Source organism: Podarcis liolepis (genome assembly GCF_965112155.1).
Source record: "Podarcis liolepis genome assembly, chromosome: 9".
NCBI lineage: Eukaryota > Metazoa > Chordata > Lepidosauria > Squamata > Lacertidae > Podarcis > Podarcis liolepis.
Window position 1 is genome coordinate 1,929,723 of NC_139564.1, and position 25,466 is coordinate 1,955,188.

The 25,466-nt window shown below is 45.9% G+C and overlaps 2 protein-coding genes and 1 long non-coding RNA gene across 14 annotated transcripts in view; 1 reads left to right on the top strand and 2 right to left on the bottom strand.

The window, feature by feature from the left end:
- DYSF (dysferlin) overlaps positions 1-15,669 on the bottom strand; it is a 195,327-nt gene extending 179,658 nt beyond the window's left edge. For 2 of the 9 annotated variants that reach the window (XM_083520413.1, XM_083520411.1), the window contains exon 1: positions 15,349-15,609. In XM_083520413.1, the coding sequence (XP_083376539.1) occupies positions 15,349-15,436 (88 nt within the window). In that variant the 5' untranslated portion in view covers positions 15,437-15,609. Of the gene's footprint in view, positions 1-1,556; positions 1,746-15,348 lie in introns of those variants that run through there. The other 7 variants (XM_083520410.1, XM_083520417.1, XM_083520415.1 and 4 more) reach the window with 6 other exon arrangements.
- LOC310686051 overlaps positions 1-25,466 on the top strand; it is a 424,340-nt gene that overhangs the window by 263,902 nt on the left and 134,972 nt on the right. The gene's annotated exons all lie outside the window — the stretch shown is intronic.
- ZNF638 (zinc finger protein 638) overlaps positions 22,034-25,466 on the bottom strand; it is a 71,436-nt gene continuing 68,003 nt past the window's right edge. For all 4 annotated transcript variants that reach the window (XM_083520407.1, XM_083520408.1, XM_083520406.1 and 1 more), the window contains 3 exons: positions 25,317-25,406; positions 24,387-24,505; positions 22,034-23,080 (listed from right to left, as the gene is read on the bottom strand). In XM_083520407.1, the coding sequence (XP_083376533.1) occupies positions 23,003-23,080; positions 24,387-24,505; positions 25,317-25,406 (287 nt within the window). In that variant the 3' untranslated portion in view covers positions 22,034-23,002. The remainder of the gene's footprint in view (positions 23,081-24,386; positions 24,506-25,316; positions 25,407-25,466) is intronic.

Here is a 25,466-nt window from a genome sequence, read left to right on the forward strand (position 1 = left end):
CAGCCTACTTCGAAACATAGGTAAAGGTAAAGGGACGCCTGACCATTAGGTCCAGTCGTGACCGACTCTGGGGTTGCGGCGCTCATAGGGTAACTGTGCCCCTGAAGGACCAGGTGCGCAGCCTGGGAGTCATTTTGGACTCACAGCTGTCCATGGAGGTGCAGATCAATTCTGTGTCCAGGGTGGCTGTCTGCTAGCTCTATGTGAGATCCTCTCTGCCTGTGCCCTGTCTCGCCAGAGTGGTGCATGCTCTGGTTATCTCCCGCTTGGACTACTGCAATGCACTCTACGTGGGGCTACCTTTGAAGGTGACTCGGAAACTACAACTAATCCAGAATGCGGCAGCTAGACTGGTGACTGGGAGCAGCCGCCGAGACCACATAACACCAGTCTTAAAAGCCCTACATTGGCTCCCAGTACGTTTCCGAGCACAATTCAAAGTGCTGGTGTTGACCTTTAAAGCCCTAAATGGCCTCGGCCCAGTAAACCTGAAGGAGCGTCTCCACCCCCATCGTTCTGCCCGGACGCTGAGGTCCAGCGCCGAGGGCCTTCTGGCAGTTCCCTCATTGCAAGAAGCAAAGCTACAGGGAACCAGGCAGAGGGCCTTTTCGGTAGTGGCGCCCGCCCTGTGGAATGCCCTCCCTTCAGATGTCAAAACGATAAACAACTACCTGACATTCAGAAGACATCTGAAGGCAGCTCTGTTCAGGGAAGTTTTTAATGTATGATATTTTTTGGTTTCTATGGAAGCCGCCCAGAGTGGCTGGGGAAACCAAGCCAGATGGGCGGGGTACAAATTATTATTATTATTATTATTATTATTATTATTATTATTATTATCTCACTTTACTGGCCAAGGGAGCCGGTGTACAGCTTGCGGGTCATGTGGCCAGCATGACTAAGCCGCTTCTGGCGAACCAGAGCAGCGCACGGAAACGCCGTTTACCTTCCCCCCGGAGCGGTACCTATTGATCTACTTGCACTTTGACGTGCTTTCGAACTGCTAGGTTGGCAGGAGCTGCGACCAAGCAACGGGAGCTCACCCCGTTGCAGGAATTCGAACCGCCAGCCTTCTGATCAGCAAGTCCTAGGCTCTGTGGTTTAACCCACAGCGCCACCCGCGTCCCTACTTCGAAGCATAGCTGTCAACTTTTCCCTTTTCTTGTGAGGAATCCTATTCGGAATAAGGGAATTTCCCTTTAAAAGGGGGGAAAGTTGACAGCTATGCTTCGAAGGGTCGTTGTGGGGATTAAATGAGGAGGGGGGTGGGACCATGCCGGCCACCTTGAGCTCCTCAAAAGACAAGGTATGCTATAAAATGCAATGAAATAAATACGAAGACTGCCACTATGAAAAGTAAGTCCAAAAGCATGAATCAAAGATACAGATTAGAATAAACTCCCTCTGCAAAACCAACAAAACAGGAGTGCCGGGCAGAGCTCCCTTTTTGAGCAGCCTGTGGGGTGGGGCAGAGAGGAGGAGGAGTCCCCCCCCCCTTGTCCAGACCTCTGCCCCCCACCCTCTGCCTCTGGGCTGAGTCTCGGAGGGGCCCTTACCTCGGAAGGTGACGCTGGCCACCGGGTCGCTGCGCTTGTCGCCCTTCTCCAAGGCGGGCAGGCTGCAGGCGCTCTGCACGACGCAGCGGAACATGGTCTCTCTCTCTCCCTGTCTCTGGCGCGCGTCCGCCTTCAGGGGCGCAGCGCCCGCCGGTCACACAGAGCCATCCCCGCCCAGCCGCCCGCCCAGCGCCGGACGCAGCATCAGGACCAGTCGGCAGGCAGGCAGGGCGGCGCGTTATCCCGCCAGGGGGCGCTGCGCGATCGGCCGCCCGGGATGCTCCAAGCGCAAAAGGAAGCGCAGCTGCGCGCAGCTACTCGCCCCCGCCGCATTTCGTCATTGGGATATGTTTGTTTGTTTGTTTGTCTGCTTAAATTTATATAGCCACCAGTCCATTAATATTCCCTGGGCGGCTTACAACAAGGTGTTTAAATGAGAATATATAATAATAATTTTAAAAGCAACCATAGGCAATAAAAGACAGCAAAAAAAAGTCCAAGCATAAGGGCTGCATTAACCGTTAAGCAAAATAAGCACGTGCTTAGGGCATCAAGGGAGGCACCCCATAAATTTTCCGCTGCAAGACAGGAATGGTCACCAGTTGCTCCTCTGAGTGTTCGTTTTCTCAGTTAAAGTATATTTAAAGCCCCAATAGAACAAGAGTGCAACAAGGCAGGCTGGGTGCCTCATCTTGACTGAGTACAGAAGCAAATGTGTCAGGTAAGATTAGTTTGAGGATCTGATCAAAGACTTTGCAATTAGAAAAAGTCGGAGAATTTTTTTCCCAAATAGAAATAAAGTGGGAGCATACAAAAATAAAGATTATTTTCCATCCTACTGCAGGTTTTGTTTCATTTCAAAAAGTATAGTTTAGATTTACAGTTTATTGTTGTTTATATTTTGAATGAGATATATATGGGGGCACCAAAATCTTTTAAGTGTTTGGGGCCTCTTAAAAAAGGTCTCAATCCAGCCCCGCCTAGAATGCAAGATGAAATCACCTCTTTCTTCACTCCGGTTTAACTGCATTAACTGCACTGGAATTCCACCTACCCTGTAGAACAAGGGAGGCGTTCCTGGTGAGTTCCCGCACTTCTTTTCCTATTAATTAATTAATTGATTGATTTTATACACTGCCCTTTATCTGAAGATCTCAGTGTGGTTCACAAGACAGAAATACAGGCTGGGAGCACAAAATAAATAGTGAAAACAAAAAGGAAAGGAAACAATAACATTCCCTTCCCACAAACACCTTTAAAAGGCCACTGAATATTAATCAGCCAAAGACCTGGTTAAAAAGGAACATTTTCACCTGGAAATAACATGATAAAATTCAAAACAGCAAAAATTAATTGCCCATTTATTCAAAATCCAGCTAAAACTATTTAGTTTAATTAATTAAAGAAAACTGATGAACTTAATCCTATAATATCAGATTTTCAAAGTCTGATTCTCATTTGTGCCCTCCATAATCCCCTCCTCTGCTGCCCCCTGCTTCTTTGCATCCTCCTAGGTAATCTCGCCTCCCGGGGGCTTTTATGGTGTAGGGCAGGGTGGGGTGGGGGGCACTGGGGGCGCGTTGATGGAACCAAGAGAGCAGTAGCACAAAAACGTTTGAGACCCACTGAGAGTGTTAGACCAGGGCCTAGGAGAGCAGGGTTCAAATCACCACCCAGCCATGAAGCTCACTAGCAGAACAAGAAGGTGACAGATGTCCGCGACTGTCCTTTCTCCCTCCCTGGCATCGGGTAGCCTGAGGGAGGCTGCCTCTGATTATGGGATGTTCCCCTCCTGCCTGCCACGTGCAGCACCCATCTAATACACCAACCATCCTCCGCCACAATCTAACACACTTAGAAAACCCCATGTGCTTCTGTCCACCATGACATCTGGTTGCAATGAGTTCCCCAGGCCACTTCCATGACACAGTGAGTTTTGTCCATTCCAAGCCTGCGGCCAGGCTGATCACATGGGGCCTCAAGCCAGCACAGCAAAAGGCTTAATTCTTCTGTTTGAGTTTCATCAGTGACCGAAACTGCCTAACTGGAGAGTGAGATTAGAGAAATGGGAAAACTTTGGGTTTGGCCTGCTCACTCACTGACACAGGTGCAACACTTGGAGCTCTTGCAGAGGAGGGAAGTTGGGATACAAATTCAATAAATCTGTATTTTTAATGAACATTTTATATTCTGTATCAACCACTTGGAGGCTATGGGTGATTAAGCAGGAGATAGAGATCCTATCCGGGACATGGGAGGCGCTGTGTGTTAAACCACTGAGCCTAGGACTTGCCAATCAGAAGGTCGGCGATTCGAATCCCTGCGACAGGGTGAGCTCCTGTTGTTCAGTCCCAGCTCCTGCCAACCTAGCAGTTCAAAAGCACATCAAAGTGCAAGTAGATAAATAGGTACCACTCCGGCGGGAAGGTAAATGGCGTTTCCATGCGCTGCTCTGGTTCGCCAGAAGCGGCTTAGTCATGCTGGCCACATGACCCGGAAACTGTACGCTGGCTCTCTCAGCCAGTAAAGCGAGATGAGCGCCATAACCCCAGAGTCAGCCATGACTGGACCTAATGGTCAGGGGTCCCTTTACCTTTTAGAGACCCTATCCAACAGATAGAATAAAAACAGTCACAGAAAAACCCAGCTGTGCCATCTGAGGGTTCCATAGAAACATAGAATGGGAAAAGTTGGAAGGAACACATTTGAGCCACTGACAGCATCTTTTCAAAGTATTCTAGCCATTTAAACCTCAGGTGGAAATCTGATGGGAAGATGGGGAGGGGTGGACAGGAAGTTGGCAGGGCCAGAAAGCAGATGGCAACAGGAAGGGCCACTTTCCTCTTGGCATTGTTAGGATATTGATGTTCTGTTCCACCTAAACATATGTGTGGAGCTGTTGTATGTCACATGTCTGTTTACATTCCAGCACAGCTTGCCAGGAACTTCCATTTGTGTATTGTTGTTGTTTAGTCATTTAGTCATGTCCGCCTCTTCGTGACCCCCTGGACCAGAGCACACCAGGCCCTCCTGTCTTCTACTGCCTCCCGCAGTTTGGTCAAACTCATGCTGGTAGCTTCGAGAACACTGTCCCACCATCTTGTCTTCTGTCATCCCCTTCTCCTTGCGCCCTCCATCTTTCCCAACATCAGGGTCTTTTCCAGGGAGTCTTTTCTTCTCACAAGGTGGCCAAAGTCTTGGAGCCTCAGCTTCAGGATCTGTCCTTCCAGTGAGCACTCAGGGCTGATTTCCTTCAGAATGGATCAGTTTGATCTTCTTGCAGTCCACGGGACTCTCAAGAGTCTCCTCCAGCACCAGAATTCAAAAGCATCAATTCTTCAGCGATCAACTTCTTTATGGTCCAGCTCTCACTTCCATACATCACTACTGGGAAAACCATAGCTTTAACTATATGGTATAGCTTTTGCCTTTTGCTGCTTCTTTCTTGGACACGAAAGGGGGAAGACATGTTTTTTCCTTTGTACTGATGTATGCTAAATAAACTGCTTGTAAATATGGGACGTGGGTGGCACTGTGGGTAAAACCTCAGCACCTAGGGATTGCCGATCGCATGTTCGGCGGTTCGAATCCCCGCGGCGGGGTGAGCTCCTGTCTTCGGTCCCAGCTCCTGCCCACCTAGCAGTTCGAAAGCACCCCTAAGTGCAAGTAGATAAATAGGTACCGCTTTATAGCGGGAAGGTAAACAGTGTTTCGGTGTGCTGCGCTGGTGCCAGCTCACCAGAGCAGCTTTGTCACGCTGGCCATGTGACCCGGAAGTGTCTCCAGACAGCGCTGGCCCCCAGCCTCTTAAGTGAGATGGGCGCACAACCCCAGAGTCGGACACGACTGGCCCGTACGGGCAGGGGTACCTTTACCTTACCTAAATATGCTTTACATATGCCTCTGTCCGCCCTTCCACCGCGAGGAGTTTGTTAAACATTAGGAAGAACTTCCTGACAGTAAGAGCTGTTTGACAGTGGAATTTGCTGCCAAGGAGTGTGGTGGAGTCTCCTTCTTTGGAGGTCTTTAAGCAGAGGCTTGACAACCATATGTCAGGAGTGCTCTGATGGTGTTTCCTGCTTGGCAGGGGGTTGGACTCGATGGCCCTTGTGGTCTCTTCCAACTCTATGATTCTATGATTCTATTCTATTCTTATCTCTGCTGGCTTGCTTGCTAAGCTTTGGAAAGGCTTCTGAAGCTCCGAGTCGCAGTTTTGATGCAGAACCGAGGACTGGAGTTCAACCGGCTGCTGGCTGGTGGGCTGGAGCCACCTGGAGGTCTGTCAATTGCCCCCATCCCCTTGAGTGCATCGCAACAGGCAGGGGGGCGGACAATCCCTGAGAAAGAGGGGGGAAGCACCTGAGGCATTCCTTTTAGGTACAATCACAAATGATATTCCTGACAATCAAAGGGAAGTATTCCTTTATGCAACGACAGCTGCCAGGATGCTTATAGCAAAATATTGGAAAGGGAGAAAAATTCCATCAGTGAAAGAGTTGTGGTCTATTCCAACTCTATGAAAGAATGACAAATTAAATTTTGTGAATATATAAATCTGGCAAGACTCACAGCATTCATAAGGGGACAATCGGACCAGAAATGATTTAAAGAATGGGGATGTATATGAAAAAAACATTGTTCTGGAGTAAGCATATCGGCGTGTAATGAATGACGCTTTGCAGGGTTAAAGAAAAAGAAAAATGATGTAAAAATTATAAAGATAAAGGTAATCTAAATTAGACACATCAATTTAGAAAGAGTAAAATTTTTGAGGTCTTAGAACAACCGAAGGAAGTCAATATGTGTATATGTATGTAATGACTAGATTAAAATGAAGATATGGTTTTATTTGTAGATGTGTGCTTTTTCTTTTTCTCTTTTTTCCCTTTTTGTGTTCTGTTTTTCTTTCTTGTTTGTATAGTTTTATTTTGGATTCAATGTTTGTAATTTTTGTTGTAATTTTGCATTGAAAATTAAATATATATTTTTTTAAAGACAGAAAAAAGAAAGAGGGGGAAAGCCTCGCAGGTTGGTGATGCAGCAGCCTTCATGAAGAAGAGCTCTAGAAGGCGTGTGCAGGATGAGTCCTCTCGGCTGCCCTGTGCACGTCGAAGGCAGAGCAGAACCACCTTAAATAACACGAGCTTAAAGCGGATGACTGTTCCCCCCACAAATTCTGCACCTGTTGGGTGGAAATACCCTTTGGCAGCAGGAGGACTGATGATTCAGTGATCCCAGGAGGAAAGAAAGAATCCAGCTGGGAAATCTGGTCCTGCCTCTGGAGTCTCGGTTTGGGACTTTTCAGTTTGGAGAAAAGGAAGGGAGGAAGAATTGGCAAGATATAGAATGACGCATGGCATGGAGACAGCGGGTGAAGTTCTTCTCCCTCTCTCATAACAACAGAAACTCACCACATCTAATGAAGTTGATGGATGGAAGATTTAGGACAGGGGAATGGGACATCCACACAGCGCAGTGTTAAACTGTGGAACTCCCTCCCTCAGGAGGCAGCGCTGGCCGCCAGCCGAAATGGCTTTAAAAGAGGATTAGACAAATTCATGGAGGAAGAGAGGGCTATCAATGGGCGTCCCTCCACAGTCGGAGGCAGCAAAGGCCTTCTCGGTGGTGGCGCCCAGCATGTGGAACACCCTCCCATCAGATGTCAAGTCAATAAACAACTGACTTTTGGAAGACATCTGAAGGCAGCCATGTTTAGGGAAGTTTATAATGTTTAGTGCTGTATTATGTTCTTAATATTCAGTTGAGAGCCGCCCAGATCGGCAAGGTATAAATAAATTATTATTATTATTATTATTATTATTATTATTATTATTATTATTATTATTATTTCAGTTGGGAGCACCCAGAGTGGCTGGGGAAATGCAGCCAGATGGGTGGGGTAAAAGTAAAGGTAAATGGACCCCTGACCATTAGGTCCAGTCGTAACAGACTCTGGGGTTGCAGCGCTCATCTTGCTTTACTGGCCGAGGGAGCCGGCGTACAGCTTCCGGGTCATGTGGCCAGCATGACTAAGCCGCTTCTGGCGAACCAGAGCAGCGCACGGAAATGCCGTTTACCTTCCCGCTGGAGTGGTACCTATTTATCTACTTGCACTTTGACGTGCTTTCGAACTGCTAGGTTGGCAGGAGCAGGGACCGAGCAACGGGAGCTCACCCTGTCACGGGGATTCGAACCGCCGACCTTCTGATCGGCAAGTCCTAGGCTCTGTGGTTTAACCCACAGCGCCACCCGCGTCCCTATATGGGTGGGGTATAAATAATAAATTATTATTATTATTGTTATTGTTATTGTTATTGTTATTGTTATTGTTATTGTTATTATTCTGAACCCCAGTTGCTGGAAACCACAGGAGAGGAAAGGATGCTCAGGTCCGGCTTGCAGTCTTTCCATTGGTGATAAAGTGGTCTGGATGGGTCCCCTTGGCCTGATCCAGCAGCCTCTGCTTATCATAGAATCACAGAATTGCAGAGTGGGAAAGGAACCCCGGAGATCATCTAGGCCAACCCTAGCAGAACAGTCTCCCTCGGAAGGTTGTGGACGACTTGTAATGATGACATTGGACCAGTTCTTCATTATTATTATTAACTGAATTTATATCCCACCCTCTACCTGCAGGTCTCAGGGCCGTTCACAGAATTCTGATTTCCATACTGATTGTTTTGGCAAGGACATATGGCGTCATCTCCAGTCTCCTTCCTTGGAGGTTTTTAAGCAGAAGTTGGGTGGCCATCTGTCAGGGATGCTTGAGCTGAGATTTCTGCATTGCAGGGGGTTGGATTAGATGACCCCTGGAGTCCCTTCCAACTCTAGCATTGTAGGATCTCAAGGGAACAGGAAAGACTATTTATGTATGCAACCACGACTGTGCGGACATTATTGGAAGGAAGATAAAGTCCCGACCAGAGAAGAATGGCAGATGAAGTGGATAGATTACGCCGAAATGGCAAAAATGACCGGAAAATCAGAAATCAGGAAGACCAGAATTTTAATAAGGAATGGAAGCAAAAATTTGACCTTTTCCTGTTAGGCAAAGATCGTAAGACGACCTGGATGATCGCCAGATTCTGTGTACAGATGCATAGGTGTAAACCATCCCCCAACCCAAACTAGTTCGTTAAGAAAATCCCCAAACTCGGTTCCATGGGTGACTCTGGGACGTCTCTCTGTTGGTAGTTTATCTTAAAGTTTTAAGTGTCTATACGCTTGTCGCATTTATAAATTTTAAATTTACTGTTGTATGTTGTTTTAAAAGTTTGCTTTCCTTTTGGGATTGTACCCCCAAGTGTGTTTTAAAAGCTGGTCTTATATATCTATCTAATAAGAAATGGGGAAAATCTATAACTTCTCTTAAAGAGCATTGCAAACAGTTAAAATCATTAGTAGGATTGGAATGACACTTGTAGTTTAATGGCGAATTTTGGACACAATGGAGATGTAAAAGATCTGGATCATCATGAAAGATGCGGGAGGAAATGATTAACAATAGGACCCGCAAAGGGGGGGGGGGTGTAAGTCCAAGAGATTTCTTGGAATCTTATTGATATGTTTGATATGTGACTGTAAAGTTTTAATCTGAAAAACCAAATAAATATTTATTTATTTTTAAACACCCTCTAGGATTCTACCCTCTTGCAATGCAGGAATCGCAGCTAACGCACCCTTGACAGAGGACCACCCAACCCATAGCTGTCAACGTTCCCCCTTTTTTTAAGGGAAATTCCCTTATTCTGAATAGGATTCCTCGCAAGAAAAGGGGAAAGTTGACAGCTATGGCCTAACCTCTGCTTCAAAAACTCCAAGGATGGGGAGCCTGTTCCACGATCAAAAATCTCTTGCTCCTCTCATGTTCTCCTCCTTTGCAAAGCGGCTGCTGAGCCCTGGGCCCTTGCTGGAGCTTCTGTGACACAGAGAGAGCTCTGCCAGGCCAGCCACCCCAGCCCCTGCCGGCCAAACAGGTGCTGGGGCCAGGATCCAAAGGCACAGCGTGACGGCAAGGAGGAAACTATAAAAAGAGCAGGGTGTGGCGGTGCTGGGGAGGTTATGTTTCTCATCTGGCTCCTTTGCTGGGCTTCTGCAGCGCCTGTTGCCAAATACCCAGGGCAGGATCCAGTCTCTCCCATTACGAGGAAGGGTCTATGGAGGGGGAACGGGAAAGGAGGAGGACCGGAGACCCTCTGAAACACTCCCTTTTTTATAAATAATTTTTATTCATTTTCTTTTCTCATAACAAATATGCAATATCATTATTTAACATTCATTTTCCAATTCCCCCCCTCCCCCTGTTGACTTCCCCCAACTTCCATTTTTGGTTTATTACATCAAATAAACCTGAAGGCAGGCCTTTTTAGGGAAGCTTTTAATGTTTGATGCTCTACTGTATTTTAATATTTTGTTGGAAGCTGCCCAGAGTGGCTGGGGAAGCCCAGCCAGATGGGCGGGGTATAAGTAATAAATTTGTTGTTGTTGTTGTTGTTGTTGTTGTTGTTGTTGTTGTTGTTGTTGTTGTTGTTGTTGTTGTTGTTACATTCTGCTGTTTGTACATAATGCTATGTTATCACCTCCTCTGAAACCCTCTCAGCCACAGACTGTGGCTTCTCCATGTGACACAGCCCTCTGCATATGCGCAGAGACACTCTCTTCCTTCCGCCTTTGCTTTTTCCAAGCCAAGCCTGGAGGGAAGTTAACCAGGGCCACGCAGGGGTAAGAAAATAGGTCACTGCCACATGCCAGGCATAAAAACAACAATAAAAATAATTTATTATTTATACCCCATCCATCTGGCTGGGTTTCCCTAGCCACTCTGGGCAGCTCCCAACAGAATTAATGATAATAATAAAAAAGCGATAAAACATCAGACATTAAAAGCTTCCCTAAACAGACCCCTCCCTTCTCTCTCTCCCTGTGAGATCCTTTTCCCAGGAAGCCTCCGCTAGATAGCGGGATTTACTTCTGAGTAAACATACATAGGATTGCACTGTGAGTGCGCATCGCCAGCTCCTCCTGCCTCTTTCTGGCTCCCATTTCCTCTGCTTGTCTACCTGATGCCGAGCTTTAGTTTGGAAGCTCCTTGGGGCAGAGACCTGCCCTCTTTTGCCTTGTAATGCACCGTGCATATTGAAGGAGTAATAGTGATGATGATGCTGATGATGATTCAGGTTTTGCACTAGATGACGGCTCCCCCCCCCCCCCTTGGGTCCCTTCCAGCTACAATTCTATCATTTTATGATGATGGATGACAGGAAGAACATGCACAAGAGCCCAAGAGGCTAATTCGAGCCAGGATTCAACTTTGAAATACCGTAGATTCCGGCGTATTAGGCGACTGGGCACATTATTAGGCATATTAGGCAGCTGGGCACATTAGACGACCCCCAAATTGGCAACTGCAATTTGGGGGTTTGTCTTATTAGCCCAGTCGCCTAATACGCTGGGCAGCTCCACACTGGGAGAAAGCCGCTGCCCCTGCTCCACACCGCCCATACCGGCATATAAGATGACCCCCCAACTTTTTAACCTCTTTTCCAGGGCTAAAAAGTCGTTTTATATGCCAGAATCTACGGTATATGAAAAGTAAAGGTAAAGGGGCCCCTGACCTGGGGTTGCAGCGTTCATCTCGCTTTACTGACTGAGGGGCCCGGCGTACAGCTTCCGGGTCATGTGGCCAGCATGACTAAGCCGCTTCTGGTGAACCAGAGCAGTGCACGGAAACGCTGTTTACCTTCCCACCGGAGCGGTACCTATTTATCTACTTGCACTTTGAAGAGCTTTTGAACTGGTAGGTTGGCAGGAGCAGGGACCGAGCAACGGGAGCTCACCCCGTCGCAGGGATTCAAACCACCACCTTCTGATTGGCAAGCCCCAGGCTCTGTGGTTTAGACCACAGCGCCACCCGTGTCCCTTCAAATATATGCATAAACCCTAAAAGGAAGTGTGACCTGAAGCATGTGCAGAGTGCACCGACACCTGACCAAAAGCACCCCGCATCCTAGAGGCCAAGCGCCTCTTCATTTGAAGCTAAATGCTGCAAGGGCTGTTTTCCCCCAGGACCTTTCCCTCTAGGCTGGGCCCTCAAAGGTTAAAGCCATCTGCTCAGGGAAATCAGCAGGAGAGATATCACTGTTGACTCTGGCCTCAGACTCCAGAGGGCCAGGCAGAGCTTTCCTCCAGGCACAGCCTTTCAAGCTCGGGGCAAAAGAAAAGCCCCACCTTCTTCATGCAGCGCCTAGTTAAACTGTGGAACTCCCTGCCACAGGAAGCAGGGAGGCCACCAACCTGAATGGCTTTCAAAGAGGGATGAGCAAGAATTATTATTGACAATATGGTTTGATGTTGGGAAAAAATTATTAGTTCTTTAGGGGACCACTGTAAGCAGACGGAAACAAGAGCAGGATTTTGATTCACTTGTAGTGTAAAAATTATTAAGGGCAACATGGTTTGGTGTAAAATCTGGAGTGCAGATGAATATGCAGTTGTAGATGTTCAAAAGGAGACTCCATGGAGGGGGTGGTGGATGGGGGGGGGGGATGGCTCTGCTCTGGCTCCATACTTTTTGTATGTTTCAAACTATTGTTGTAATTTCCCCCTCAATTTTCTCGTTTTATCTTTTCGCAAACCGCTTTGAGGTTTCCGCCTGCAATCAAGCAGCGTATACATTTTATGAAATGGATATAAATGATTAAATAAAGTAAGTGGGGCATTTAGCTTCACTGACTCATAAGTTACACACACACACACATAAAAACGTAATAGGATTCAACTGTCGGTTGCTCTGACATTATATCCAATAAATTGGGTATAAATTTTACAATGTGCATAACAAATCAGTCATCAGACACTGAGGTCCAGTGCTGAGGGCCTTCTGGCGGTTCCCTCACTGCGAGAAGCCAAGTTACAGGGAACCAGGCAGAGGGCCTTCTCGGTAGTGGCGCCCACCTTGTGGAACGCCCTCCCACCAGATGTCAAAGAGAAGAACAACTACCAGACTTTTAGAAGACATCTGAAGGCAGCCCTGTTTAGGGAAGCTTTTAATATTTGATGTATTATAGTATTTTAAATTTTTTTTTGGAAGCTGCCCAGAGTGGCTGGGGAAGCCCAGCCAGATGGGTGAGGTATAAATAATAAATTATTATTATTATTATTATTATTATTATTATTATTATCATCATCATCATCATCATCATCATCATCATCATCATCATCAGACTTCCTTAAAATACTGCCAGAGAGACGTAGCTGGGTGATGATGACCCCTTTGGTCTTCACTGACCCAGATCCTGTTTTGCTTTTCCTTGTGAACGAGTTCAGCAGCAGCAGCAAATCTGTAGCCTCAGATGCAGGAGAGTGACCCCCACCCGCTTTGGAATATGGAAAGGGAGGGAGGCGTCAAATGAATTAAAGCCCAAATAAAATCCCCGCACAGAGAAAGCTAGCATGTAAGGGAGAAGCATTCTAGATGCCCTTGGATGCAGTAAAGGACCACAGCAACATACAGTTACTACGCGGAGTGCCTTACATCCATCAGAGCCCCCTGCGGTCTGAAGTGGTGCAGTCCATGCACAGCACCTTAATGCGCATGCGCAGCAACTCAAGTGGCCCCAGCCAAGGTGTTCTGCTGCCTGAGGCAGGAGAGCAAATCTCCTGCACTCCCAGCCCAAATGCAAAGTACCCAAGGGGCAAGCCAAGTTTGATGTTGCCTCTCCCCAGCCGTGGAAACGCAACTATAATGATGGAAATAAGACTGAGCAATAGCCAAAATCAGCTGCTCCCCCTTTACCCAATGGTAGGGCTGGTCCTCTGAGCCATTCCAAAGAAAGAGAAGCGGGTTCTTTAGCATTGCATTGAAGCAGAAACACAGTGAATGGACGCAGCCACAATTGAGCATTTTTATGATTTCACAAGGCAAATTCCCAACACAGAACTTTAAACTTGGGCTGGATTGAGCCTCTTCCTTGGGTCCCATTTCCTTTCTGGACCTGGAAGAGACTCTGCCACAAATATTGATTCTCTCGCAGGCTGAGCAACTGCACCAAGATGAGGTACTTTGAGGCCATGAAATTTGGCTGAGGATGAGCAGGAGACACACCTCCTAAGAGCCGGCTGGATCAGGCCCAGCGGCCCATCTAGTCCAGCCTCCTGTTCTCAACGGGGCTGAGCAGCTGCCTTTGGGCATGGGTAGGTCTAAACCACAGAGCCTAGGGCTTGCTGATCGGAAGGTGAGCAGTTCGAATCCCCGCAACGGGGTGCGCTCCCGTCGTTCGGTCCCTGCTCCTGCCCACCTAGCAATTCGAAAGCACGTCAAAGTGCAAGTAGATAAATAGGTACCACTCCAGCGGGAAGGCAAACAGCGTTTCCATGCGCTGCTCTGGTTCACCAGAAGCGGCTTGGTCATGCTGGCTACATGACCCAGAAGCTGTAGACCGGCTCCCTCAACCAGTAAAGCGAGATGAGCGCCACAACCCCAGAGTCGGCCACGACTGGACCTAATGGTCAGGGCACCTTTACCTTTTAGGTAAACTAAGGCCCCGGGGTCAGATCCAGCCCAATCACCTTCTAAATCCAGCCTGTGGACAGTCTGGGAATCAGTATCTTTCTCCGAGAGTAGAATGTGTCCTTTTATTTAAAATGCATCTCTGGGTTATTTGTGGGGCATAGGAATTCGTTCATTTCCCACCCAAAATATAGTCCGGCCCCCCACAAGGTCTGAGGGACAGTGGACTGGCCCCCTGCTGAAAAGGTTTGCTGACCTCTGCCTTTGGGGAACCTGCAAGCAAAATCTGAGCACCAGAGCCCTCTTCCCTCCCGGGGTTTACAGCCACTGGTTTTTGGAAGCCTTGCTGTCTCCAGCTGCAAAGGGAGAAACATAACCGGCCTGGCTAGTAGCCATCAATCTCCCTCTCCTCTGGGAATTTGTCTGATTCTCTCGTAAAGCTGCCTAGGCCATCACACTTCTTGTGGGAGGGAGTTCCACAGTTTAACTACGAGCTGCATGAAGGACTGTATCTGTCCTGAACCTTCCAACATTCACCTTTGCCAGGTGTGCCCAAGTTCTAGGGATAGGAGGGAGTAAAATTTCTCTGCACCCACTTTCCCCATGACATGCAGACTTTTTATAAACTTCTATACGCCTTGGGATGCGGGTGGTGCTGTGGGTTAAACCACAGAGCCTAGGACTTGCCGATCAGAAGGTTGGCGGTTCGAATCCCCGCGACGGAGTGAGCTCCTGTTGCTCAGTCCCTGCTCCTGCCAACCTAGCAGTTCAAAAGCACGTCAAAGTGCAAGTAGATAAATAGGTACCGCTCCAGCGGGAATGTAAATGGCGTTTCCGTGCACTGCTCTGGTTCGCCAGAAGCAGCTTAGTCCTGCTGGCACATGACCCAGAAGCTGTACATGCCTCCCTTGAAATTGAGATGAGCGCCACAACCCCAGAGTCAGCCACAACTGGACCTAATGGTCAGGGGTTCCTTTACCTTTAACCACATCTTAATTCTCTTTTCCTCTAAACTAAAAAGTCACAGACCTCCCTGGAGATCTGAGGTTTATGCAGATGTGTACAGGGATTGATTTCTTGCTTGTCCCGCATTCAGCAACCTGCAAATAGAAACAGCCCCAAGCACCCGTCTCCAAATCCCCTTTGGCCCCTGAGAATGGGAGAGAGAGAGGTTGTGTTCTCCGCCCCCCCCCCCCGGCACCCTTGGGTGCTCTCAGCACCCTGCGCCTCTGCTTTCCTTGCCTCGGCCCCTGTAGTTGCAAACTCATCCTGCCTCCTCCTTACCTTCAAACACCACGGAGCAATAAGCATCGCTGATATCCGTATCCGGAGTCTGGACGTTCTGTGCGTGGAGGACGAAGACCCGCAACATTTTGGGAGGCCCAGAGGGTTTCCTCCCCCTCCTCGCCTCGGATCTGGCCCGTCCACTGGGATGTTTGCTTTCCCTACAGTTCAGGCCCGTCTCCCTCCTGCTCTGGAGCTGGCAGAACAGCTTGGCTCCAGCTCCAGTGACAAACAGATAGAGCTCTTAAAGGGACACCAGCCCTGGCCAGCTCCGAAGCCAAGAGGGCCTGCAAAGACATTGGTGTTCGTTTTTAGACAACTGGACACTCCGGAGCTGGCCTTTAGGTCATCGCCTCAAGACAGAACAAGTTCAAAGAGATAGACAAATGTGCCCGGATCCGTTTCTGATTTTTCTGGCCACATTTCCATGTCAGTTTGCAATTGCTTTTTAAATTCTTAGTGGAAATTTGACAGCTTTTCAGTGGGAATTTCCCTTAAGGCACACAATATAAGCATCTTCTTGAGCCGTTTTTCTCCTAACAGATGTAGACCCCCCCAATATTACTTGGTTGGTTAACTGAATCACAGCATCTGACAAGTGCATTTTTTTTATTTTAGATTCTCTGATGACTAACTTCTCTCTCTCGGGTTTTATAAACAAGAATAATGTTATACAAATAAGTATACCAAGTTTTCTCATGTCATTTGTATATCACAAAAATACATAACAAATGTGGAAAAATATCTACAACCTATGCTTGATTATTAGTGGTCAATGTATGAGTTCTTGGTTTATGAATTGTTTTAAACAATTAGGAAGAAGAAAAGGTGGGAAGAGGGGGAGGGGCAGGGGCAGGGGGGTTTGGTCTGATGCAGTAGAAATATATATATATATATATATATCTAATTTTAAAAAATGTCCAGTAGCACCTTAGAGACCAACTAAGTTTGTTCTTGGTATGAGCTTTCGTGTGCATGCACACTTCTTCAGATACAGTGGTACCTCAGGTTAAGAACTTAATTCCTTCCGGAAGTCCATTCTTAACCTGAAACAGTTCTTAATCTGAGGTACCACTTTGGCTAATGGGGCCTCCCACTGCCGCTACGCTGCCAGCGCACGATTTCTGTTCTCATCCTGAAGCAAAGTTCTTAACCCGAGGTTCTGTTTCTGGGTTAGTGGAGTCTGTAACCTGAAGCGTATGTAACCCGAAGCGTATGTATGTACAGAGGTACCACTGTACACTGAAACAGAAATCACCAGAGCCTTCTATATAGTGAGAGGGTGGGGAGGGGTGGTGGGAATGGCCACGGCCTCTCAGCCTAGACAACCTCACAGGGTTGTGGCGAGGGTAAAATGGCGAAGGAGTCAATTAGGTGCACCACCTCAAACTCCTTGATAAATAAATCATTTTCTCTCTCCCTTTCATCGATTCAGCGCAGATTGTACACAGAAAATGGGCCCCACCCCCTCGCTCTGCCGAAGGTGGCTGGGCAGAATCTCTGGGGACTGTTGTGGTTATTAAACTGCGTTTACTGAAACAGGTATTAGGATTAGTGAGGTGTGAATCCCAATTGGCTTCCCTAGGAAACAATTTGGGCTTTTCTGGGCATTTCTGTCAAACGCTAAAAAATGAGCATCCTCAGAGCTTCCTTTTTCCCTTTTCTTTCTTTCTTTCTTTCTTTCTTTCTTTCTTTCTTTCTTTTTCTTTCTTCTCTCTCTCTCTCTCTTTTTCTGTTTCTTTCTTTCTCTCTTTTCTCTCTCTCTCTCTTTCTTTCTTGGCATAGGGATTTCAATTCAGGGAAATGCTTCCCTTCACAGGGCGGAATGCCAACCCTGATGGGGCTTCCCGTATTTCGGCCAGGAGGTCATTCCATGACACAGCCACCACCTGCCTCTGTGTTTCCACAACCTCTAATCTTCAGGTAATGCTATACCATTTGGCTTCCAATGACCCTTTTTACCGAGTTTCCCCCATCCAAAGTTAGCCCCTGGCTTTGCAACATTGAAAATTGCCATGTTCCTTTTTACTGTACTTCTGCTTTCTGCCTACGCGGGAGCCTGCGTTTCGTTTTATGGCAAGGGGCGCAGATCTGAGTTGAAAGACAGCCTTTATTTTCTCAGAAGCGGAGAGCAGCTCTTGCTTCCTTATCCCAGAATCCTAGGTGTGTCGTCTAATAACGGATTTCTAGTGTTATGAGAGAGGCTAGTCACTTTCTCCACATAGTGCAACATTTTTGAAATTCCTGTTCATGGCCTCATTTTCTAGCACCCGAAATGCAACAGATGGAAAGATGGTACAACTCCGGCCAAGGAAGAATGGCAGGTAAAATTGATGAGCAATGCTGAGATGGCAAAACTTACAGGAAGAATTAGAAACCAGGAGGAGGCTGAATTTACTAAAGAATGGGAAGAGTATATATTTGAAAAACTACGGTAAACAGTTACATTCATTGGTAGGTCTGACAGAAAACCTGTAGTAAAAATTTGAATTATGGATAAAGGACTTAGAAGAGTAGAGTTATGGAAGAGATGCAGAGGGGAAAATCCTTATGAGGATCCACCAATAAGGGCGGGGAGGGAAGTCAAAGGGGATTTTATGTTTTTATTTGATTGTGTATCTTCTTTTCTTTGTTTATGCTATATAAAATGCAAAAATAAAATTTTGAAAAGCAAAAGCAAATGCAACAAGCTCCTTTGTAGGGGCGTTGCTCCTGCTCCCTGCTCCCTTTTTTTACCCTCTCCTGCACCGTTTCCCAGCTCTGCTGCAATATCCTTTTTTTAAATGGGGCAATCAGAACTGCACATAATTCCAGATCACGTTGCAGCATAGATTCATATCGGAGCGTTGTTAAACCAGTCACTTATTTCTTTGAATAAACCTGGTCATTCCCAGCTGTATCATTTGTAGCAGCTTTTCTCCTTTGATTTTCTCTCAACCATTCCTCTTCAAGCTGTTCCTTAATTCTGAGATGCTGTTTTATCCATTCTCTGCTGAAGGATTTGCAACGTTTTGCTGCACCTTGCCTTGAAATCTTTCAGTTCCAGTTGGTCATTACAAAAGACTTTGTAACTATGAGACAGTGTGTTTGCTTCTTCCCTCCTCCCTCCCACTGCCTTTTCCTTTTGTGTTGTGTCTTAAGATTGCAAGATTGAGGGCATGAACTGTGTTATCATGGACATTTGTAAACCACACGGGGAGCCTTTTTTAAAGTGGGGGATGAACAGAGAGATGAAATGAATTAAGCAAACCACGAATGACATAATTAAGTTCTGTAACTCACTCCCACAAAAAGCAGTGATAGATGGCTCTGAAAACTAACTCTACAGAATCATGGAGGAGTCAGGGCTATCAGCAGCTGCCATCCCAGAATACCAGGATTTCCCACAGACATTTGGTTGGTCATTGAGAGAACAGGATGCCGGACTACTAGATGGACCTTTGGTCTCATCCAAGCAGCTTCTTCTGATAATCTTATGCCCAGTGCTTTTTTTCCTTAAAAAATGTTTAGGGGTACTCTCATTTTGACTCAAGAAAATCACCATTTTATAGTTCAAATCAGAAAAAATAAATATAGTAAATTGACAAAAGTACAAAGATTCACAAAATCCTTAGGGGTCTGCGTACCCCCCAGAAAAAAGAACTGCTTATGCCTAATGAAAACCTTCATTTTACAAGCCTTTTTCTTCAAGCCTGTACAGGATTTGAAAATTTTTGCTATGCATTTTTATTGTTGCATGACTTCGGGAGGTTTTTATGGGATGCGATTAGTTAAATGATTAAATAATGTAATTGCCACCGTCTCTGAAACAGATGCAAGGAAAGCTGTACCTTTCCATGTCGCATGGAACATTTTTATATCCCTCTGAAGAATGTAGCCCCTCTGGATTTGCAGGATCAGATCAATACACACAAGGGAAAACAATTGGGCTGTAAAAACTGGACGAATCCAGGATGCTGGCCCCAAAGCAAAGAATCACAGAGCCAGCAAGAGCCAGCTACTTTTATCTGGCATAATCCGGGTTTCTACTCAGGGTTGTTACCTTATTCTCTCAGTTCAACCTGTAATGTGGGGACAGAATAGAAGGGAAACTTGCAGTAGTTGGGTCTAACACCTTCAGTAAACACCGCAGAGTTGCTGCTAAGTCACTGACTCCCGGCCACAGCTCCTGCAACAACAAAGCAACTTTACTTGGGAATTTACATCAGCAGAGGGAGCTTTGAAAACGTTTCACACTAAATAAGGCTCAAGTAAGAAAAAGCAGGAGTTTCTATTTGCCGTGGCCTTTTAGTAATAATAATAATAATAATAATAATAATAATAATAATAATAATTAATTCATTATTATTATTATTATTACTATTATTATTATTATTATTATTACCCCGCCCATCTGGCTGGGCCTCCCCAGCCACTCTGGGCGGCTCGCAAACGAATATTAAAAACATAATACAGCATTAAATATTAAAAACTTCCCTAAACAGGGCTGCCTTCAGATGTCTTTTAGAGATAAGATAGCTGCTTATTTCCTTCACATCTGGTGGGAGGGCGTTCCACAGGGCAGGCACCACCACCAAGAAGGCCCTTTGCCTGGTTCCCTGTAACCTCACTTCTCGCAATGAGGGAACCACCAGAAGGCCCTCGGAGCTGGACCCTGGTGTCCGGGGTGGAGACGCTCCTTCAGGTATACTGGGACGAGGCTGTTTAGGGCTTTAAAGGTCAGCAGCAACACTTTGAATTGTGCTCAGAAACGTACTGGGAGCCAATGCAGATCTCTCAGGACCGGTGTTGTGGTCTCGGTGGCCGCTCCCAGTCACCAGTCTGGCTTCTGCATTCTGGATTAGTTGGTTTCCCTTTACCTTTACTCTTTTAATGTCTATGTGCATTAGGGCAGCCCGTTGCCTTGCCTTTCCTCCTGCCTTTCAGCACCTCCCTGCCAAAAGTCAGTACAGTGGTACCTCGGGTTAAGTACTTAATTCGTTCCAGAGGCCCGTTCTTAACCTGAAACTGTTCTTAACCTGAAGCACCACTTTAGCTAATGGGGCCTCCCGCTACCGCTGCACCGACGGAGCCCGATTTCTGTTCTCATCCTGAAGCAAAGTTCTTAACCTGAAGCACTATTTCTGGGTAAGCGGAGTGTATAACCTGAAGCGTATGTAACCTGAAGCGTATGTAACCCGAGGTACCACTGTATTCCACACTCAGTTGCTTCAAGCTCCCATTTTTTGTATCTCTGCATACTTTTGACATTTCCCCCATCCCACCCATCTGCCACTCCCCCCCCCCGATATATGGGAGTTACTGTTCTAGTTTCCGAAACTCAAGCTCTTTTCTGAACAGTGAAAACGGAAACTAAAGACAGGACTCAGAAGCTGCTATGCCTGGAAGATCCTGGCAGAACGATTCCAGATTTTATAAGGTCATGAAACGCAGCAGAAGGCAGAACAAAGGGAGAACAAAGTCAACCCTTTTCAGCTTCTAGACTGGATGTCCCCCAAAGTGGCACTGGGTACTAATAGCAACCAGCCCACATCCCAGGGCGAAAGTTCTTATCACAAAAGTGGTGTTTGTCCAAGTCTATATCCCAAAAGATTAAAAACTGGTGGCAATTGTGTAGTTTTGTGTGTAAATAATAGTTTGTATTCATCTGTCATGGGGAAGTCATGCTATGTCTCAAGGTGACTAGACAAAGGTCACCCACTTTTGCTTCTGGCACTGCCTACTGCTGGCAGGCGGCCTTCATACCCATTGAAACTGGTCAGAGGGTCCATAACATGTGCAAGCTGCATAGAAAGAATGAACTGTTGTGAAGTTGGCGGAAGTCCATAATAAATACGTTTCTTTTTTTTTAATGTCTGAGTTTATTGAAGAATGAACTAATTTTGTTTTATGTATGCTCCCTTTTTCCTTTTCTTTTCAAGATTTAAATGTGCTTACGAGAGGCATATATTTATATCTCTTACTTCTTTCTTCCTTTCTGGAGTTTCTGCTTTTATTCTTTTCTTTTTTGCTCTCTCTACATAACTGTTTGTATTTTCTTCTTCTTTTGTTTAAGTTTGTGCATTTTGATTTGTGTGCATGTGCAATACAATAAAAAAAAGCAAAAAAAAAAGTGCACGCTGCCTAAATGTACCTGTTTGAAAAAGAGGAGCTCGTGGCCACATCTGCAAATCAGACAGGATGTTCAGAGAATGGCAAACATCCAGCTAAGGAACCTCTAGCTTTTGAATATTTGGGTGGGGGGAGGGAAGGGGAAGCAAATTGTGGCTGGGGAAACTCAGCCAGATGGGCAGGGTATAAATATATCATCATCATCATCATCATCATCATCATCATCATCATTTGCTCAGGACAAAGAAACAGCACAACCCTAAGCCAGTCTACTCAGATGTAATTCCCACTGAGTTCAGTGTATGCTAGATCACTGTGATCGCTGCCTCTGAATACTAGCTGCTGGGAACTGCAGATGAGCAGAGTGCTGCTGTGGTCAGATCCTGTTTGCTGGCTTCCCACAGTCATCAGGGGTTACCCTGAGAGCAGGATGCTGAACTCAATGGGCCACCAGCTTGATCCAACAGGCTGTTCTCAACTTGCAGCTAAGGGAGTACAGAACTGCAGCACAAGCTTATCTTTCGACTACTGGAATTCCGAGCTTTCTGGTGAAACAAAACAAAAAAAAAATGTGTTTTTTTGCGGGGTGTGTGTGATTTTTATTACCAGGATGGCACAAGGACTATATTAGAATTACACATATAGTGTTCTGGTAAAAAAGTTGCATTCTCTAAATAAAAGCATTTGCAACTTGGCAACACATTATGGGTTTCTCTCATCCCCTTTCAGAATACTCAGCAATAGTTAAATACAGCAAAACTGAATCAATTTAATGTCTTATTATCTACCACAAAAAATTAAAACCACCTAGGAATTCCTCAAGGTGCTCAGTCTTAATTCAGACATTTGCAAATTAAATTCATTTTCTTCCTGAACATTACCCATGTGCTTTTATAGACTGTACATTTTTCAAAATTAAAGAATGAGAAAGAACTCTTGAGTTAGGGAAATTTCCTTCTGAGATCCGGCTTCCTTTTGGGAGACGCAACACAGCATTTATGCAACTTTGTCTTCCATTCCAACACTGGAAACATGACGCCAAAGAAAACCATGGAGGCGGTGATTCTGTTCTTTGTCATATCCTGTCCCTATACTCAGCAAGCAGTTCCTGTCACCAAAGATGTGCTGGTCTTTAAGGTGATACAAGACTGTTTTTGTTGCAACTAAAACTGTCACTACATTAGCCCTGAGCAACAGTGATTCTCTACATCTTCTGGATTCAGACAGGAGACATCTGTCAGCGACACAAAGTCTGGCTTTTCAACACACCAGAACAGGCAGCGTTGAGCTGATAAAAAACAAACGCCGTGTACATCTGTGCCAGCAGCACAGTAGGAACATTTATTCGAACCCATTCAGCATCACTGCAAACAGCAACCCAGAGCCACCGCACTATTCAGATCAGTCCACCTATACTGAATAAACTATATACAACATGTATACCACATGGAAATCTTCAAAGGAACAAAAGGAAACATGAACACGATACACAGAACTGACTGGACCCTAAGTGAAGTTTGGGGAGGCTCTTCCTGTCTTCGTATCACCTCGAGCTCTGCTCCTCAGCTTCCCCGTCACCCTCCTTTTTCTTTTCCTCCGCTGTACTCTTGACCATGAATTTCTGCAGAGAAACACAGAAACAAACTCTTTTGCAGCGACTGAGAACTTCCTCAGGTTTTTGAGGGGGGTGCTTTTATTGTTGAATTTATTGCCGGTGCTTAGGCGACATTCCACTCCCCTGGTTGCCGGCTTTGCGGGTGCTCATTTAGGAGAGGGACAAAGCCCCGAGGGTGGGGGTGGGCAGTCTGCCAAACACTAGCCTGGCTCCAGAAAGTTCAAAATGATGTCTGCACTGACCCATGCGTGTGACTGCACAGAGAAGACTGGCCAGTATGCTAGGCCACTCTAGCCTTGGGAATCTGGGCGTTAGGAGCCTGGGGAGCAAGTGGGCAGGACCTTCAGCTTCTAAAATGTCACAGACCCCCAAATCAGATTTATTATTTATTTAACATACCTACATACCACTTTCTCCCAAAGCAGGGCTCAAAGCTGCTTGCAGCATTAAAAAGTAAACTTGTTGGAAACAAGAGTTAAAATGCATTTAAAACTGGCATTAAAGTATACTTTAAAAGGTAAATGGTAAAGGGACCCCTGACCATTAGGTCCAGTTGTGGCCGACTCTGGGGTTGTGGCGCTCATCTCGCTTTATTGGCCGAGGGAGCCGGCGTACAGCTTCCGGGTTATGTGGCCAGCAGGACTAAGCCGCTTCTGGTGAACCAGAGCAGCGCACGGAAATGCCGTTTACCTTCCCGCCAGAGCGGTACCTATTTATCAACATGCACTTATATGTACTTTCAAACTGCTAGGTTGGCAGGAGCTGGGACAGAGCAACGGGAGCCCACCTTGTCGTGGGGATTCGAACTGCTGACCTTCTGATCAGCAAGTCCTAGGCTCTGTGGTTTAACCCACAGCGCCACCCGCGTCCCTAAAGTATAGTTTGCCCCGAGATTAATGAGCCCCTCATAACACACTGCTGCTAGGGTCAGTTGCACTCTTTTATATGCATGTGTGCATATGTACAGAGAATCTGGAGATAATGACCACATATAAGTAAGATTGACCTCCTGGGAGAGAAACATGGCATGTTTTTTGCATAAGCTTGGGACAGCTCACTTGGTAGAACATAACTCTTTTCCCAACAGAGGGCTGTGGGTTCGAGCCCCACATTGGGAAAAGATTCCTGCATTGCAGGAGGCTGGACTAGATGACCCTTGTGGTCTCTTCCAACTTCACAGTTATCTGATTTACAAAGGCCCCCAGTGCCTTCCTAGTGCCTGAGACATCACACTCCAGGAGAAATGGACTTCCATTTTTCAGTAAAAACAATTCATTCACCAGAAGGAAGCACAAAAGAAAACAAGAACTACCTCCATATTTTCCTGGTGAAGCTGTGATTGGCAATGGGTTTTCATAGATGCTTCATCTACACAGAAACAGGAACAGATCTGACAGAAAAAGCCAGCCTTTGGAACAAGGAAATCCAAATCTTAAAAGAGAAAGGACACACACGTTAACAAGTGCAATTAAAAGTCATCCTTTTATTTTGCCCAGATAGGGGCAAAAGAGGAAAAATGACACAAAAGGCCAAAACAACCAGAAGACTCCCTTTACAAATGCAAAAGTTATCTATTTCCTTTTGTGACAATGATTCATTGAGGCTTAAGACAGTTTTCATAACTACTATACCTATAAACCATAATTTCAGATGGCCTAGCATTGCCATGTAATTATAATACTTAGCTTATATACGCTACTTTACCTCTGTATGTAGCTTAAGTGGTTTATACTGTTTTTTGTATTTACGTTGCTTTGTTAATTATGCTATTTAGGTCTGGTTATTTATGCTACTTGGGCTGCTTAAGCTTTTTAAAATTGATTTATGCTAGTTCTGATGTATTAGAGAGACATAGGGGCACTTCAGGATGGATAGGCTCTGTATCCATGACAGGTATTTAGGAAGCAGTTGGATAAATTGCTAATTTTATCACAGCTAACGAACTGTAAGATTCATGTCACTGTTAATACTGTCATGCAAAACACAGAAAGAAGTCCTTAGGTCACTTCCACAGGATACCACACGTGGATGCAGGATGACACATCTTATACTAGAGCAAAACCAAGACAAAAAAACCACCTACTTCATTTGCAACACCAACTCCCAACTCTGCTACATCCCAAATGTGGGAACAGAACAAAAGATTCACCACAAATTACCACTGAATTAGTAAATAGTTAAATAGGAAGCAGTGATAAGAATGTTGAAGTGCTTTTTATTGTAGAACATAACACTATCTTACCTTTCAACTGGCTCGGAGCCTTGCATTTCTCTGAAGAATCTGTTTTTCTCCGTTTAGACTCTGGTTCCTCGCATTCTGAGTCAGTTAAATCTGTAAGAGCAACATTTTAATAAGCGTACATATTCCTCCCCCCCCCCCAGTATAGTAACA